The 19,182-nt window shown below is 39.9% G+C and overlaps 1 protein-coding gene across 1 annotated transcript in view; it reads left to right on the top strand.

Moving 5' to 3' along the window:
* The window catches only part of ImpE1 (Ecdysone-inducible gene E1), a 186,044-nt gene that overhangs the window by 105,095 nt on the left and 61,767 nt on the right, over positions 1 to 19,182 (top strand). Inside the window, exons 2-3 of the mRNA XM_065223750.1 lie at positions 13,402 to 13,567; positions 13,694 to 13,825. Of these exons, the coding sequence (XP_065079822.1) occupies positions 13,402 to 13,567; positions 13,694 to 13,825 (298 nt within the window). The remainder of the gene's footprint in view (positions 1 to 13,401; positions 13,568 to 13,693; positions 13,826 to 19,182) is intronic.

Here is a 19,182-nt window from a genome sequence, read left to right as displayed (position 1 = left end):
AATTTTAATCAGAACTATTTTGAAAATCACATTAGACTATACTGAAGTTCTTCCTTTAATTTATTTAGAAATACATATATATCCTATAACTAGTTTGGAATTCTAGTCATAATAACCTATTTTTATTATTCTCTTTAAAATCCACCTGGAATTCTTTAGTTTCACTGTACTCCCACTACTGGGTTATGGGTTATGGTGTATTTATCATTCTGCTACTTAAAAAAAAATAAAATATCAGAGAAATACATCTTGAACATAATCAAATTTTAAAACTTAAATTACAGCCTAGTCTAATCTAGTCTAGTCTACAACCTAAATATAAGTCTTGAAAAAACTGCTTGTCACAAAGTAGTAAATTTAATATAATAGCTGTAAGGAGCTGGTCATCGATGCAGTGAAGATTGTCTTCTTTATCTACAATAGGGGCATGTGGGGTGGTTAATAATTTCGATTTTGTTCCACCAAGCTCATTCGATTCTACTTCGGAAGGGATGTAAAGCCGTTGGTCTCCAGTCTGAGAGTTGATGAGTCGATAGGTAGGGTCCATGTGTGGGAGCTGCCTCCCTGGCGTCGGTAGCATTGGTACTCAGTACGGAAAATAAGATTGACGAAAACCTATTGAGGAAAAACAATTCCCGAATCTCCTGAAAATGTTACTAAAATTTCAGCTCATTTGGTTGCGATCTCACACTGCACGGGCCCTTTGAAATGTATATGGGAATTACTATGAGAAAAGTGAACAAATTTTCGGAACAAAGCCTGCTCAAAAATTTTAAACACCTAAACACAACTCAAAACTAAATTTTCGAAAATATAAACACACCCAAACTCTTGATTAGAGTAATGTTTACGGAGATAAATGGGTTTTAAAATTTTTAACCCCTCCAGCCAGTGGGTTAGGTCGTATTTTCGGGGACAATCCGGGTATAAACATTTCTACCATGCATTGCGTCTATCAAATCTCGATTAGAGCCGTGTTTACGGATATAAATCGGACTTAAGATTTGTAACCCCCCCATTCAAAAAAAAAAAGGATTGGTCAAATTTTGGGGAAAATCCGGGTTCACAGATTTCGACCACCTAAACACATCAAATCTCGATTAGAGCGATATTTACGAGGATAAATTGGTTTGTTGATTTTTTGACACCCCCCCCCCCCTCCTTGCAGACAACAATAATGGGTTAGGTCATATTTTCGGGGATAATCCTTCTGCAAAATGTTCGAACAACTAAACACCCATAAAGTAATGAAATTGGGTTGTTAGCGGAATGCTAAATAAAACAGCAAAAGGGTTTATCTTCCATTTAATTCCACTTAATTAATTTTGGTATCCATGACAGATACGTATTTCGACTACAATGTGCAGTCTTCATCAGTGTCATTCCCACTAAAGAACTTATCAAAATCTAACCCCCTTAAGTACTCATCCCTTAGGTAAAAAAGTCAAGATCATAGGTATAAAAATGAAACTACAATGTGTTGAATCGGAACCTACCTAACTAATAAAAACCAAAGATTTAAGTAAGCTAAAGGAGAAAAATCTATACAAATCTCTAATAAGGAAAATCCCCAAAGGCTTGGTAGCCATCATAATAAAGTAATGAAATTGGGTTGTTAGCGGAATGCTAAATAAAACAGCAAAACTTAACTAAACACCCTTCAAATCTCCATTAGAGTCATATTACACACTAATCCAGACCTCCGTCGTTCGGTAAATTTTGAACTACAGAACTGTTCGGTAAAAGTTTAAAAATCAGTGAAAAATCCAATTATTAAAAAATGTATCCCAAACTTGTACAGAAGTTGTTCAGTTTACCCCATTTATTGATGAAAAATAAAATTTATAAATTTTCTTGATGTCTCACGTGTAACGGTCATTTCAAAATTATACCGAGTTGTTCTGCTGTTCAAAAACCCGGTAAATTCCTACCGACTTCGGTGATCTAAATTAGGTGAGTACTTTTGTTACTTACCCAGTTTGAAAAAGTACTGTAAAATGTCTGTTCAATATGATGCACATATATGCACATACATTATAAATTGTGTAAAATTCTGAGAAACTTCATGATATATTCCTTATATTGCATGCAACTTACCATCTTTGTAAGCAACATATCTTGCAAGTTGCTGGTTTACGTGAATTGAAATATAATTTTACCACGCATAATTACAAGTAAAATTCAGAATTTTTCGCTGTGTAGTCAGTAACTAAGGTTTAAAAATTGGATTCAACACGTCTTTCTGTCTGTGACCAATAACCAGCCACACAATCTAATTCACCTGCATAAAACATTATCAATCGTTAGAAATTTGTTCGCTCTAACCCGGCAGTTTGATTACGACATCGTAGCAACAATCAATACGAAACTAACAATTTTAAATTGGCTCACTACTTGACTAGCCTATTGGTCCCAAGCAAGTCGATTAACATTCCGCATTATAGCCGAAATTCTAGTACTACACTATATTTGTTTTGATTCGCTATGAGGGGTGCATCGATTAGCTTGGGACCGAAGATAGTACCAGAGCTAAGCCAAAAAGTTGAGCACGTTTCTTCGGGACCTTCTAGTCTTAGAGTTACCTCTATGATCGTAATGCATCTGTACCATCTAGGCGAGCTTTCTCCGACATATGACCTATTGTATAATCAATCGAGATTTCCAAATAAACATTTCAAAATGTCCTACCCGTATTGATCGATTCTGTTTTTTAATCACTCAGCTGCAAAAGTGTACCTTGTTCCTTGTTAATCGATCAATGCAGCTTAGGGTACTTCATTTTGAAAACAGAGATGAATTTCAGATAGGCCACCCGCCAGTTCGATTCATAGCCCTATTATATGAACCTGTGCAAAAATGGGCAAAGATTGATGAAGGTTTAGAGGTCGTGCCAATGATTTGAAATCTGTATGGAAATAGCTATAGAAGACTAAAAATAAAACGCCTCTATTGCTCTAACATTGCTTGTACTTGTCCAAATGATAATATGTTATTGCTATGGCAATGACCTAAAAACCAGCACTCCTGGGCACAGTCATAGGCACTATGTGGCACCTATGGCTACATTTTTTTCTGATCTCTAACGCTACTGGTAACACTGAACTTTTTCTGCGCCTGCGCAGTGCGCTTGTGTCATCATTTGTTATTGATGTTGCCACAATACAATCCACCAAGTCTCGCCATGGATTCTCGTAAATCGAATTGTCAGCGCACATCCTAATGCCTTTTCGAAGAAGTAGGTACATCATTTCGCACCAGACTGCGTACAATCATTCTGACCACCCAGCATGGAAAAATCAGGGCAACTCATCAATTTGAATAAAATCTCGTTGGCGTGAAATGTCGTGAGGGGAAACTCCGACACAGCTAGCAGCCAATGGGGGAACGGATGAAAAATACGAAGGGTATAAATACGGGCTACTTAAGCTCGTTGAGGATTCTTGTGACAAATTTGGAACGGATAACGGAAGAGTAGCAACAGAAGCAGCAGCAGCAGCAGGAATATCAGCCGAGAAAGCTGCATCGCGGATTCGTGTAGCCGTGACCGAGGCTGGAAACTTCGGTTCGGTCACGACACATCCGACCTCGCCTCTGACTGGAACTGTTCGAGGACATACCATCCATGGTGGTGGTTTTAAGATTTTTGAAAATATGATGTGTTACCGTTTGGGTACTTTGCCCTATGGAAAAAGCTCGAGCAGAGCGATAGCAGTGCTATAAAAAGCGAGCACTCATAGTTTTAGCACTACACCATAATGATTTACGCAATATTTGCCCATAAGGTCCCCTCTCCTTACGTGAAATTTTCCCAGCTACAACTTTGTTCGATACCACTTTTTAATTTAATGTCTAGAAAATTAGTTATTAATTTATTTCTAAGTTGATAACTTTCTGGTAGGACTAATCGGCTGTTTTCAAGGCAACACTGCATCTTGCCCTTATGACATAATAGCCTGGATTGTTTTTCCTATTATTCCAACGTTGTCTGCTGAGTAGTAAATGGAGCATGCCAGAAGAACATCATCTTCCTAATCAATTAATAACTAATTATCCTAACGTTCAATTTTTCAATTTCCACATAAACTTCAAAGGGCCAAGTGCAGTATGAGCTCACATCCTAATGTGATCAAATTTTGTGAGAATGATCAGGAGCTGATTTTAAATCATTTTTGAACTTGGTCGAGCAAAATCATGAACCATGAAAACTCCATGCGCATGGATCGGTAACAAATAACCCCGCCGGTAATTGATTTGTAATCGTTTAACTCATCTTCCGCTTGAAATACTTCTATAAAACCACAATCTCTCAACCCTCAAAAACTGAATATTTACCATCTGGTTCAAATCAATCAGCTGTACCAGCAACACTAGAGTGTGACAGAACTACTCGATCAACAGTTCTCCGTTGTTTTCTTTATCACCAACCAGCCACTTTTAGCATGCACGCAGGACGTAGGTACGCTGCCGATCTCCCTGGAGCTCGCCGAGCTTAGCTCATGAGACACAGCACACGTGACACGAATGAGACACGTAGGAACAAAAAAGAAACGCGAAATAATACGTCTCGAAATGTACCAGGCACCTACGATCTGATTGAAAGCGTGTCTCTATTTATCACGCGGGATGGATGCACGTGTACATTAAATCTGCACTCAACCGAACGAGACAGCAATCCACTAGTATACTGCTGTTCGGTGCGCTCATGGCTGAGAACCATGATAGTTTATAATCAGTAATGATTGCTTAGAATTAATGATATTATTATTCATATTGTTACTAAAACTAAACAGTGAATAAATAGTAGAGCACTAATGGCTCATTCATATACATAAAACATATAGGAATTAGGGAACTGAATTACATAAACTCCAGTATGAACGGTCGAATTAAATACAGAAACACACCAACTGTTATACACCTACACTTAGCATACAGAAAACAACACCCACCACCCGGATCATGGAGGAGAAGGGAAATTTTGAATGGGACTAATGGATCAAGAAGGAGAGGGACATTTTGGGAAAAGGGAAATATATGGTCTGCTACCGGTCCGAAGAATAGCACTAGTTCTTTTCCACGCCAACCTTTGAGAGAACAAGTTCACCAAATTGAAGAACAAAGTTTAATAAATAGTGAACAGTCGAATACGGATGGAAAAACAAAGCTGCCTAATCCTTTGAAACCGTAGAATCAGGAAGGCAAATATAAAACGGACTCAGGTAGCATAACCTTCATCGGACCCTTTTCCTATTTCCCACGTGCCCTCAGGACCCATTGAGTTTTACTTCAAAGCCGGGTGTAAAGCCTGAATCAGGCCACGGTCTGGGAAATCAGCCCGAGAACGCACTGGGCCAGGTAGTGCTCGATCGACCGGCTATACGTGCCAAAGAGCTGACGTTCAACCTTGGTAGGAAACCTGGTACCGCGAGGAGTTCGCAGCGACAGAACCTCGTGCCATCCTGCACTGATACCACTGTCCGTGGCAACCGTGCCCTTCATCGCACTCATCCAGCAGTCCCCTGCGTCCATCGCAAGTGACGCCGACGCCGCCGACGTGCAGCAATATTAGTGATCATCCGATCGCACTCGTAGCCGACAGGCCCTTACACACACACCCCCAGAATTTGTAAGTAGGTTTTAATTAATAAAAGTTAATTAGTGAAAGATTACACTAACTAACCCAGACACACTCAGCTTACGGTCGATTTTACCAATAATGTTAGTGAACATGAACTGTATTGCACGTCAGAGCTACTAACATCACGTAACATTTGAGGTTGACTAAATAATGATCAGTTACGTAATATTTCACGTAAATCGGACGTGAAGATTTTTCAGAGTGTAGGAAAAATTGTGCTGAATTTTTCGCTCAGAAGCTTGTGAAGGCTGGCAAATGTAATGTTCAACAATAGATCCCACTCGATTTTTACAGAGAAAACTCTGTCACAGTGATTTTTGTCAAAATCTCATCCATTTCTTTGTAATATCAGAATGTTACCGTGCAGATTAAGAAACATAGAATATTAATTTCCCCAATGGACTTCTCTCGAAATTCCGACGTTTGCGGTGGCTAAAACAGCACTACGCCTGTGTAAAAATGTCCAAGGTCTGATAGGCGATGGAAAATTCTTTGCTCCAATTTTGTATATTTTTCGTAACATAACAACATTAGACTAATATTTTCTGAAAGTGTTCTTTGATCGCTGACATCGTTAAGACCTGTTTTGCCCCAATTCCTCTACCGTCGGTACTGAATGCCTACAATCCGACAAGCTTCATGATCCTGGATCATGTTTGCCTAAAGGGGGCCGTGCATTAATTATTGCAAGCGAAATTGAGGAAAAATCTAATCTACGATTTTCCGATACCTAATGCATTGCTTGTCATAGAATCTTACATTCCCCCCTTAGAGCGTGTCAAAGCTCCAGAATCCTTTGGTTACCCGCACTGATGGCATAATCTTTAGCAAATTGAAATTTTTCCGCACTCATACGCTCTCAATATCACGCGTGATGTTGGAGAAAAATGTCATGCTTGATATTGATTAAACCAGCTCCTTTGATATTTTGAGACTATTCACAACGTGTAATGTTGAAGGTGACGCAAAAAATCATTCCGTTGCATCTCGTTTTCTTAAAAGGAGAAGGTATAATAATGCTATCTCATTTTTTTTCTGCACTGATGGCAGACACGAAGCGACTGCTGCCAGCCGTTATGGAAGTTTCGGTTGCGTTCGGGTGTAAATCAAAAATCATGGAACTCAATCTTACCACAGTTTGGTGAGATTTACTGCTGGTGAGTTTTGTTAGCTTGATATTCTAAATCGCAGCTTGCAATATCAACGGCAGTTGTTTGCTTGTTGAGTTTTGGCTACGAAAATCAAGCGTGATCTTGTTCATTGCTGAGATTTGATTTTTTGATATTTTTCCAACACTGGTTACCCGTATCCAGCAGTTTGGATAACGGGTTTTGAATTCGTTCAATGGAAATTCGATCTTTATACTTTTCGTTGTAAAAACCCTTAAAAATTGAAAATCCCCGAAGTCTCCCCATCATTTGGTCTTCTAGCAATATTTCAATGTAGTTAGGATTACATTAGTCCCGGATTGGCATTCATTTTCTAGAAAAGTATTCCATTAGTACTCACGGACACTAGATTAATTCGCTGCCCTTTTTACAATCAAACCAAGGCTCAGAAAAGTACTACTTATGATTAGATTAAATCAACCGCCATCACGATTCGTTACGGCAGTCCAAACGTTCACTTTCCTAGCAGTGGCAACACCGCAAATAAGTGCCTCCGAAAGTCTATTATCGTCGCGCAAAATCGTGTCTTAATAAAGCAGACATCATGTGTCGATCTCCTTAGTTCTTAGTATGTTTTTATTTTCTGTTTTTGCCATCCACAATGCCACCACCAGCCGAGTCAGGCATTAGTTACAGGTAGTGATGTCAGTGGGATTCCACGATACATAGATACCGAAAGCCGCATTACATCGAGCAGCAGTGAGTGTCGGCTAACATTCGTGAGACAGCATGACCTTCATTTCGCTGCCGCACGCCGGTGTTCAACGCTAATCGTGTTAGGGTGCATTTGGAAAAAATGAAACGAAACTCAGTTCAACCCAGCTGGTAGGTACTGGAAGAAAGTGCACTCCGAGAAAGCACAACGAAACCTGATCCAGCGCGGTTGTAATGTGCGCCATTAGAACCGTGCTTGTAATGAATTTAATGAGCGACTATAAAAATTCAATAGCTGCTGGATATCTGCGCATTATCGATGGTCTGCAGCTCTCAGTGCAGTGGTCTCTCTCGAGTTGGGTATGGGTGACTTTCATCGCCACATGCGCTTGATACTGAGCAACGACGCCGCTGCCGCCGCGAACCCCGCTGGCGGAAGGCTGGTGAAGCGTGCTCGCGCGCACAATTGCCTCACGACATGCGCCTAATTTGACGTGCAATGAGTCAACGAACGAATCGGGAGACCCCTTGGGGACAACTTCAGTCGAAAACCAACATCGGTTCCGCGCACATTATTGGAAACGACCTGTTTTCTCTTTTTTCACTCGGGATAAAAAAGCAAATAGTTGTGCGAAAGAAAAATCTGCACCCCATGCCACTTCAACCGGATGGACGGGAAGAAAGTGATACCGCGGTGGGAGCAACTATGGGTCTGGAAACTAGCTTGGCTGGCTGGATAACATTGTTGAACTCCCGGAGTAGGAAGGTAATGAATCAGCTGGAAAATGGAGAAGGAAGAAATGCCACCAGAAGAGTAAAAGTGGTTTGCCTTATTAAGCTCGATACCCACAAAACTCATCAGAAGCAGTGTGGTGTGGCGGTGGCAGCAGCAGCAGCAGTCGTCGTGCGGGAAATGTGAATGCTGATAGCTGAAATAATGCGAGCATAAATCTGGAACGGAATGCTAGCCTGTCGGCCTAATTTGTGCTCGCGTGTGGATCGTAAACGGGGGCCGATTAAGCGATTGAATGGCTCATACGGCAGAAGTATACTCTTCCCTGGGACTGGGTGTCCCAGGAGATGCTACTTGCTGGATGCAGGGTTCACGTGTGTAGATGCAAAAAATAAGGCGTGGTAAAGGTGACTGTCCCGTTAGCAAGGAATTGGTACAATGTTTTATACAGATGGTGTTCAAAAATGGGTGCAATCTCATCGAGTCGTCTGTTGGTGCCATTATTCGTTGCAATATAAGCTATCGAGTAATCATGATTTATCAAACCATTTGTCTTGATGCTGGTGTCCATATAGAAATGTCCTTTCATGGACCATTAACATAAGTGTTCCACAATGTTGCATTATTTTCAACCCATGTGCTTTAATCACAACCAGAACTGTCATGCTGGTTGCTAATGGTTAATACGAAAACAAATTTGCCTTTTTTTTATCAATTCTCAATTTCAAATATTCTCTAATCAAATCTGAACATCAAAATGATTATTAGAATATTTGGACGCCCATATATAACTGAGCGCACATAGTAGCAAAATTGCGTTGCACGTGTACCTAACTCAATAATGACAATTATTTGTTTTGCCGATATTTGCACAGCCGAGTGCTTGGCAATCTGTTTTACTGAGATCTCAACAAGAGTTACGATTGATTGCTGAGCCTCACAGAATTCTTTGCTGAATCTCAGCAAACAAACGTCATGTTTGCTGAGATCTCAGTAAATGGCTGTGCAAATCGCGGCAAAAAATTTCCGAACTGACGAAAAAACAAACTGTGTTGTTTTAATCCGCGCCCTTAACCTTCCTAATGAATTAGAAAATAAAAACCTAACACATTGTTCATTAGCGGGTCAAAAAAGACCCAGGCTACAACTGGCCCTAAAAGTCAATTTTGAACTGATTTTAAATTTATTGGCCTCAAATGAAAGCTGAATGTTCCTAGAATAGCAAACTGTGGCCAAGGTTTCTACAAATTTGGAGATTTAGGCTACTTGGCACCGGTTCCGGTAGGGCACAAAAGCGCACTCCCAAAACTTCAACAACTCTCAACTCAAAACTCAACATTTATTCATTCAAAGTGTTTTTATGTTACTTTATGTTTATTAGCTAGAGAATGGTCTTATAAGTGGGTAGGTAGATAGTTCCGTTAGACTACGGCAGTATGAAAATTGAATAGAAGTTGAAAATGAGCGAAGGGCCATTAATGCGACAGTACAAGTCAAACGCACACTTCTTTGCCTAAGTCGTACGATGTACGAGGAGATTTGTGGTACGTCTTCGAATCTACAGGCAAAAAAGTGCGCGTCTGATTCGCTCATATACTGTCTGCGGCTGTGGAATAGTTCTAACGAATTTTCATCACTGCCTAAAGCCCCACGTTGCCGAAAGCATTTCCAGTCGCGATGGTGTGTTATAATGCAATTCGTCTTTACCCAACTATTGTGTTGCTCCTCACGTCATGACCAACTTCTCAGAGAGAAAGCAGTAGGGTGGTTGTTGCGTGCTGTACAATCATCAGCATTGTTGACGGTTACTCCTGCCTTGTTGAATGTAACAACTCAAATCATATGGGAAGTTACGTAACTTCGAAGAGTTATGAGAATTTAGGGGAGTTCCATTATTATCAGAAACATCGGGAGAACTACAGGCAAATTTCGAATACTTTAGGTCAGTTTCATTAAATTCAGGAAAAAAATCGATCCTTCAAGAAGCTCTAGAAATTGCTTCAAATGTAAAATTTAAATTTGTTTTGGTTTGAAATCGCCAGGATAAATCGGATTGAAGATGACGCGGGAAGTGGCGGGTGTGCGAAATTTTGGTGTTTTGTGTTCAGCGACTGGAAAGAGTTGGAACCGGTGAGGAACATTGTTAGAGACTGACTTTAGATGATGATGAATAGACTTTTGTAATTTGTTTTGTGTGAGTTGCAGCATTATTTGAATTAAAGGTATTAAAGGGGTCTAATTAACTGCCTCTTTCTCTTGAGCCCACTCTAGAAACTACATTTCGTATTTAGATCTATAATTGAACTTCTGGTCTGAGTTTATCAGTCAGTCAAACAGCACGTAATGTTGTGAACAACTTCAATGGCAGTTGTCCAGCAGTGCTCCCATTTTATTTACAACAATCGAATGTCTAAGAGATTGTGCCGAAGAAGTGCTGATGGATGTGCCCAAGCTATGAAGAATCTAATTTCGGCACAATGTGCTGAGTGAATTACCTCTTGGTTTCAAGGGATAGTAAGAAAACTTTTGTAAAATTTCGGGCACTTCAGGGAAGCTTCGAGAATTTAATGGTAGTTCCATAAGCTTCACGGAAAAAGCAGGAACTTTTAAGAAGTTTTTGGAAATGCAGGGGTATCCAGAGAACTTCAAGGATATTCAAGAAAACTTCTCCAGAGAGCTTGTGGCAATTTTAAATAAGTTCCAAGATCCTCAGGGAAGATAGGTCTAGAGATTATCAAGGAAGCTCAGAGATTTTATGGGCAAAAACAATAAATTCAGGTACGTCCAGACTTTCGGGTGAGCTTAAAGATCTGTGGAGGTTAGTTTCGACAAATTCAGGATTGAGGATTCAGGCAGTGGTTAATATCCATGCATCTCACGCTAAAGGTCACAAGTTCAAATTTCACCCCGGACATGTTTCAAATGACATAAAATGTACCTTTTTTCCCATTTTTTTCCTTGATTTATTTTCCGTCGATCTTGTTTTTCGTGCTAAGCACCAATGCTACCGACGCCAGGAAGGCAGCTCCCACACCTGAACCCTGCTGATCGCCCATTAGCTCATGAACTGGGGACCAACAGCTTTACTTTCCTCAGAGATCAGAGATTTTAGGCCTCAGAAAAATTCCAGTAGCGCCACTGGGATTGAACCCAGGCCTTTTGGGGTGAGAGGCAATCACGCTTACCACTACACCACCGGCACCGCTATAAAATGTGTTAAATTGTGATGTGAAATAATTTAAAGAAAAAACATACCAGCACCATGAATGTCTGCAACATTTTGAGAAACTTGAAGAAGTTGCAGGATTTTCAGGCAAGCACAGTGCTGAACATTTTAGAAAACTATTTTGGGAACTTCACAGAAGTCCAGAGACGTTCAGGGAAGTTTAAAGATGTTTAGGACAGTTACACCTATTGCAAGGCAGAGCAAATAGCTTCAGGAGAATCGCAAGATAATATCCGGGCAGTTCACTGAATTTTAAGGAAATTGTAGCAACTTTACAAAAAATCAATTTTCGAAAACTTTAGCAAAGCTCCGGGATCTTTAGCAAAGTTCAAAGATTTTTAAGCAGTTTCGTTATTTTCAGGAATGTTCCGAGTATTTCGAAGAAGATGAGAAGTTTGCAGGAACTTTCAAGAAATTCCGAATGACTGTGGAATATTTTGAGAATTTCATGAATGTTCCAAAAATTTCTGAAAATTTTCAGGGTCTTAAAGGAAATTTCATGAATATCAGACAAAAAAATAAACTTTGGAACGCAAGAGAAGTTCCGAGAAAGACATGACAAATTAGGGATCATAAAAGAAAATTCAAGATTATTTTTGAAAATTTAAGGAACTTCAAGGAAGTTACGAAATTTTTAAGTTTCGAAAACATCAGGAAAAATTCGGGAGCTTCCAGATAGATCAAAGAACTTCAAGGCTGTTCAATTATACATTTTCAGTAAAATTGCGGGAGCTTTTAAGAAGTTCTTTGAACATTATTTAAGTTCAGACATCTTATTGGCAATTCCAATTACTTTAAGGAAGCACCTAAAACTTCAGAAAAGTTTTGACATTTAGGGAAGCTCAAATATCTTAAGAATGAGTCATTGTGTTTCTGTTTGTCTGACTTCAAGAAAAAGTGTTGATAACAGTTTTATCGTCGTCAACGTTCCGGTCCAGGGATGAGATCGTCATCATGGCTTGTTTAATTTTAAAATCGTTAAGATTTGTCAGTTGATCGAAAGACGGTACATAACGCCAAGCCGAAGGACTGGAAAGCCCATATTAAAAATATTTAATATAGGGAAAATGGCTCTCATGTTGGCCTATCGATCTATTGGGCCCATCGCTAAAAATCTGCTATTGATCAATTTTATCTAGATGAACGCGTCATTGGGACGGTACTAATGAATATTTTTGGTCGTTATTGAAAATTAATTCGATTGCTGAATTTATGTGTAGGGGCTAAATTAGGGACATTTAGGCCGACATAACATCCATTTCCCCTATTTAAATTTTATGGCTAGTTGATAGCAGACAAGAATACGTACTCTAGTTTTAATTAGAGGGAACCACATTTTGGGAACAAACATACAATTATGGAGCCTCCTTCAATATGAAAAAAATCAGTGAGGTACCAGTTCCAAATTTACCATGACAGCACTGATCACTACTCCCTCCAGCTCTCTAAATGTTAGTAAAGATTTAGTAACTTTTGGGATAAACAACGTAGGCATAGCTTGAACATTTCCTATCTTTCATTGGTTTTCGGACATGTCTCGAAACCGGTAAGAGACACCACTCTGAAATTTTCCCCAGTGAAAGATAGGAAACATTGAAGCGTGAAAAAACCATTAGACAATTTTCATTACACAGACAGATATTGGTTTTCCCTGATTTTGCTTGTCACGGTGCAATTTTCGTCTAATTTTTTTTTATGGGTTGCTGAGATAATTGTCATATCAATCTTTAACGATGCTTGGTTCATGAATTATGAATTTTAAAACTAGGGAAAATTAACCAGACTGAATTTTTATTCATAAGAATTTTCAAAAAAATAGAGAAATTATTTTTAATGATTTAAATTGTTTAATTTCTGTTACAATCGATCTTCTAGTTCGATAGGTTTAATTGATTCAAATGCCGTTCTTATGAAGAAGTGTTCCATCCATGCAACACCTACTAAAAGATTTTCTCTAATTCTCTCCAACTCTTCTTTCCAGGTGATGATAGCAGGCAGTCACGCCGCTAGCAGTGCTCAGCTGGGTGCCCCTTGTCAGCATGATATGGACTGTTCGGACAGCATGCGCGGCAGCTACTGCACCCTGGAAGGTTTTTGCGAGTGTTCTCCGTTCTACGTGCGACTAAACGATACCAAGTGTTTACCATGTAAGTCATTAGAAGTCCATTAGTCCTATTTAGAGGCACTTGAAACCAATAAAGAGGATTTTACGCTCCCATCGGTAAACAGTTTTAATTGACGGCAGTCATGCATTTCTTTCTCACCCACAATAGCCCAGCTGCTCGAAAGCGAATGCATCCTGTCGGATCAGTGTGCCATGCGTGTGGCTAACAGTATTTGCGAGGAGGGTCACTGTCACTGCGAGGCTGGATTTCTGCAGTTTCGAAAGCACACCTGCTTGTCACGTAAGTAAAACTATTCAACGCCAATTGGACCAACTGAACCGGTCGTCTAATTTACGAGAATGCGTCGTCTCACGATTGAGTTGTGAGTTAGTTGAATGAGGGTGGGACGGACGAACGACGTATGTTTTAAGCAAGATCGTTGCGGTACTTTTTTTAACCGGGCTAGCTTGTTGGTTTGCTTCCAGTTCAAATATTTGCTGTCGTTATGATCTGAGTTGTGCACCTCGTTTCCGAAATACTACTCATTAGCGTAAGCGACTTACATGTTGTTGACATTTGGTGTTGTGCGTGTTTTACGGCTTTCGTTAACCGGTGAAAAGAAAAATAATGATCATGTTAGAAAACTGGATTCTTCCAGGAAGACATGTCGGTGTTCTTAGTCTATTTTTAAACCTGCAAAAGGCTGTCATAGCACCAAGCTCACCCGAGTACCTTCTGCTAGAGTAAAACATTTACTACAAACTAATCATGCACTTGCACGATGATAGGAAGACTTGCATAACGTACAGTAATCGAGAAGTTAAGTAATTATAAGGATCTATTGATACTTTCGTGAGAATTGGGATTTAATCATAGCAACATAATTAAATTATGATTTCAGAATGTTGAAGTTGAATTTTGATTAAACATTGCATTCTAAATTTTTGAGCTCGGTGCACCATGGGACCATATACCATGAGACTCAGATGGCCTAGTCAGTAAAGGCATAGTGTCACCTAGCTGTTGGCGGTGGGTGCAGTCTAGAAAATCCATCATGATGGAATAATGGAGCAGAATATACAAATGCATGCATTGGTTGGCATGGAAAGATTTCAATAAATGTGCTTCAAAGAACACTGATTTTAGTGCATGTAAATCGCTCGTACAAGAAGCTTAGAAAGCCTATTAACTACGCATTCAATCAGATTCGCACTCAGAAAAGAACGTTTTTCCTATTATTTCTGTCTCTCGCCAGTTTTGTTCTATTGCTGCCAGTTCCGAGTCTACGGTCAGCAGTACTTGCTTGAAGGAATTCACACTCGTTTAGGAATCTGTTAGCAATCGAAGATGGCTATTCTATAGAGCTTATGTAGGGTAAACATACCAAAAGTAGAGGTACGTTAGTATAATGTGTTCCTATAGCGTCTTATGAAGACTTCATAAGCCGCTATAAGAACACATTGCACTAACGTACCTCCACTATAGGCGTGTTTAACCTATTTATAATCTTATTTTAATTATGATTATTTGGTAGGTATATATTAAGTGAGTATTTTTTTTTATATACAGTGTTCCATATAGGGGAAATGAATGTAATTTCGGCTTAAATGCCCCTAATTCGACTAAATTTGCAATAGCGACCAAAAATATCCATTAGAACCGTCCCAATGACGCGTTTATCTAGATAAAACTGATAAATAGCAGATTTTTAGCGATGGGCCCAATCTTAGATCCATAGGCCTACATTAGAGCCATTTCCCCTATAGTATGTTTTTTCTTGATGATCTTTGAATTCGAAACAATTTTGACTAACTCTATTTCCCAAAAAGAAATGCTGTTAGCGCTCACTAAAGAGTATTTTGGACTGACCTTAAGATCCTACAAACACGGAACATTTGAACTTTTGAATCACGGATTACCAGTCCTTTTTAAGATAATAGTTTTTACACAGACAAACAGACATAACACTCGCAAGTTGTTCATCGAACAAGCATTTAACGGACAATTTAAAAGTATCGTAGTTGGTAGTACCGCCACTTGTGGCACGCATAGTCAATTCCCTTGCGTTTGACGTTTAAACACTACCGCCATCTGTTCAGCGTAATGCCCACCACAGTGTACTCAACAGATGGCGGTAATGTTTTAGCGACGATGTTTTACAGTGAGAAATAATCAATGTGTTATGTCTGTTTGTCTGTGGTTTTTACATCCAAAAGTAGAAAATGTTGCGAAAAATGCAACACGCCGAAAAAGCACACCAAATATTTCAATTATTGCAATCAGTTTTTTGCATTAAGCACATGACTTCCTTGGCATTATCTTGTATTTTTTTTTTCGCAAGGTTACAATCTTTGATGAAAAATGCAACATAATCTTGCAAGTATGCCTTGAAATGTTGGGTGCACCCAGGAAAATGGGACAACATAAGTTGAGAACGCAGTGTCCTAGTCGCATACCAAACTCATAATATTCCCAAGAAACATTGACATTTGGCGTCAGATTAAAGACTGGAACGCGCAAAAATTGGTCGACAAAAAAAAACGTTTCTTTCAGTCAAAATTCATATCACAAAAATCTTCTTATTTTTCTTTTGGTAGTACAATTCATATATTTAAAGGAAAAAATGTTCGTTTATTCATTTGGTTTGCCAAATCTAAATTGCCGTGCTTTCCGCTTAACCCCTTCCATTAAATTTTGCACAGTGGTCTCATCGACCTTATTTGCCGCCGAACGCCAGTTAGATTTAAACTGCTGCTGATTTTCCATGGATTTATTAGTTTTTTGAGATTCCGTTTGACCAAGGCCCAATACCGTTCGATAGGGCGGAGTTCTGGTCTGTTGGGAGGGTTGTGGTCTTTGGGTACCATAGCCACGTTGTTCGCATCGTACCACTCGATTGCCTTTTTCCCATTGTGGCAGCTCGCCAAGTCCGGCCAGAACAGCACATGTCTATTATGTTCCTTTAGGAATGTTAGCAGCCGCTTTTCCAGGCACTCCTGGACGTAGATCTCTTGATTGGTGGTTCCCGTAGTAATGAAAATGCCGCTTTTTAGACCACACGTGCATATGGCCTGCCAGATGAGATATTTTTTCGGAAACTTCGATAGTTTGATGGTTTTGAAAATTTCAGCCACCTTCCCTCTTCCTGATGAGGTATAAAACTCCTGTCCCGGAAGCTGCTTGAAATCCGCTGATATGTTCCTCCTCTTGCTTGGACGTCATTTTAAAAAATGGAGAGCCAACGGTGAAAACTCATCATAGCACTCAACTTCCAAATGCAGCATTGCAGGTTTTGTTTCTTGCATTTTTAACAGAAATACACCAATTTGAAGTTGACCAATTTTTGCGCGTTCCAGACTTTATCAGCTTTAATAGCATGCTGTGGCGGTCAGATTGTAGCGGCTTCGAGGTAGCTACGGTGATGTTGCTTGTTCCTGATAAGTATTAAACGGATGGCTGTCGTGTTCCAAGATGCCCGGCTAGATACTGGCCCAATGAGCCAGTTCTAAAATAATTAACAGTGTCGGGAAGAAGACCAACATACCCGAGTGACTCAAGAAAAGAGTGAGCATACCCACCGAAATCCCAAGATCCTAACTAACGAGTCCGAAAAACTTCCAATACCGAAAACCGATCCGAACAGGGGTATCATCACAGGAACCAATCCCTATGACCCAGGAATTCAAGCCTGATTTGAATTTACTAACACTGAACACTGATTTACTTTGGGAGTGGAAAACTTCATTCTACATTTATTCAGTTACCTATAGTTTTATTTACATATTTACAAATCTTGGTTTTGGCTGGCCTGACTCCTGTTCCCCTCTTCTTGACTAGTGCAGTCGATCAACTATTCGCCTAGCGCACTATCATTTGTTTCTCCGTGTTTGTTTGTTCGCTACTAACAGTTCTTTTGAAAGCTTACGTTAGTGAGCTTTGCTGGCTTTCACCCGGCCTATGCCGTCGTTGCAACGACGGCTGGTGTCCTCCTACTGCGCTTTAGAATTGCGAAACTCAGTCAGTGGATGTTGGTTTGCTGGACGTTAGCCTAAGTGCCCTGGTGATGTAGGCAACTCCCATCCGATAGGCAACCGGGAAGCGTGATTCCAGAGCGTGGTAGGGTTGACGACGAGAGACAACCCGCGGTGCGAGGCCAATTGAGGCAGCGCTATTGTCGCGATCGCTTTGTTGTCCGTTGAACACTAAAGGGATTGCTAATACGAGGAAAGACGTTGACCGTGCAAACGACACAATGGTTTTACCTGGTTTAACGCTTTCACAAAACTAGCACAACAATTACCGCACTACAAATCTGTCTAACTTTGCTAGCCTATAGGGGAACATTAAATTGATTAAATTAATCTGAGGACACTTTACGTTTTTTTTAGCCCTAACCAATCACACCGCGCAACAAACTAATAAATCGCACCCTTCTTCTACCACCGCCAGGATTAAAGTGATGAGTGGTATCTCCTTGCCTCTTCAGTCGATCTCGGTCTTTTTTTTTTTTGACTTAGGACTACGTCTGTGATTTCTATATGGGGGTACACTTTGTGAAAACCAAAAATGGAACATGTAACACAATTATGAAAGATTTTGAACGTTAATAACTCTGCTGCTCCTGGACCAATTTCAAAATTTGTATCACCAATCGATCAGAAATATTTCTAAGCATCTGTTTAATTTAAGATTTCATCATTTTTAAACATGTCACTATTGAAAATTGCACGATTGCCTGCGAAAAGCGATTTCTCTAACACGGATTTCAAAGTTGAATTTCATCTGGTCTCTCCAAACGGTGTTTATTCAATCACCACGTGGTGAGTGGTGGTGTTCTCCAGTACACAACGAAAGGCTGCCTGCAAGCAGCGAGCTATTGATCGGAATCAGAAGCTTGTCGTGAGTCTCTGTGGGCCATCTATGTCAAGCGCGTCATACTAAAGAGTATAAACAGAGAGAATCCCGCTCAAATTCCTATTCCTACACAAAACACAAGCTCCTGCTGCAGTTAACAAATAAGATTTATTATATAAGACCACGTAGTCCTACGTCATCATTGCGTACAACCCCGATAGGGCTGTCCCTTGTAGTTTTTTTTTTCATTATAGTCACTTTAACACTCTTGGGTCATTCGTGACTTATCTGGGGGTGAGATTTGAACTCGTGAATTTGGCGTGAGAGGTATGGATGTTAACCACTACACCGGGGTCGCCCCCTGTGATCTCGGTCTGTCTATCTTGTTCCCTTCTACTGCTAACAAATTTCAGAACTATCCCGTTCGGTTTTCTCTATCCGAGCAACGAAAAACACGAATAGTGAAACTCTTCGGAGAAGCTACGTAAGCAATACGTTTTCGCTAACCTATTTACGCGTAGGCAACTGCGATGATCTCCACACATTTTTCTTCCTTTCTAGAAGTGAGATTAACTTTTCAATACGTGTTTTTGTGCACCCTAATCCCTTATTTATTGCATAATCTATTATTGATTTACTTTCTCCCAGTATATGACATACAACATCATTCTAGGCCACATCACAAATGTACACGAAAGTGAGAGTTCTAAATTGGCCTATTGCATGGAACGATTAGCGTGTTTGTTTCTTACAAATTGCAAGCACGCGGGGCTCGTCATTTGGAAATTTTCAATTCATTTTGT

The sequence above is a fragment of the Ochlerotatus camptorhynchus genome, unplaced genomic scaffold (assembly GCF_037179485.1).
Source record: "Ochlerotatus camptorhynchus isolate MF236.1 unplaced genomic scaffold, CSIRO-AGI_Acam_v1.1 ptg000196l, whole genome shotgun sequence".
Taxonomy (NCBI): domain Eukaryota; kingdom Metazoa; phylum Arthropoda; class Insecta; order Diptera; family Culicidae; genus Ochlerotatus; species Ochlerotatus camptorhynchus.
Note: the sequence above shows the minus strand (reverse complement) of the source record. Positions and strands in the feature narration are given on the sequence as shown.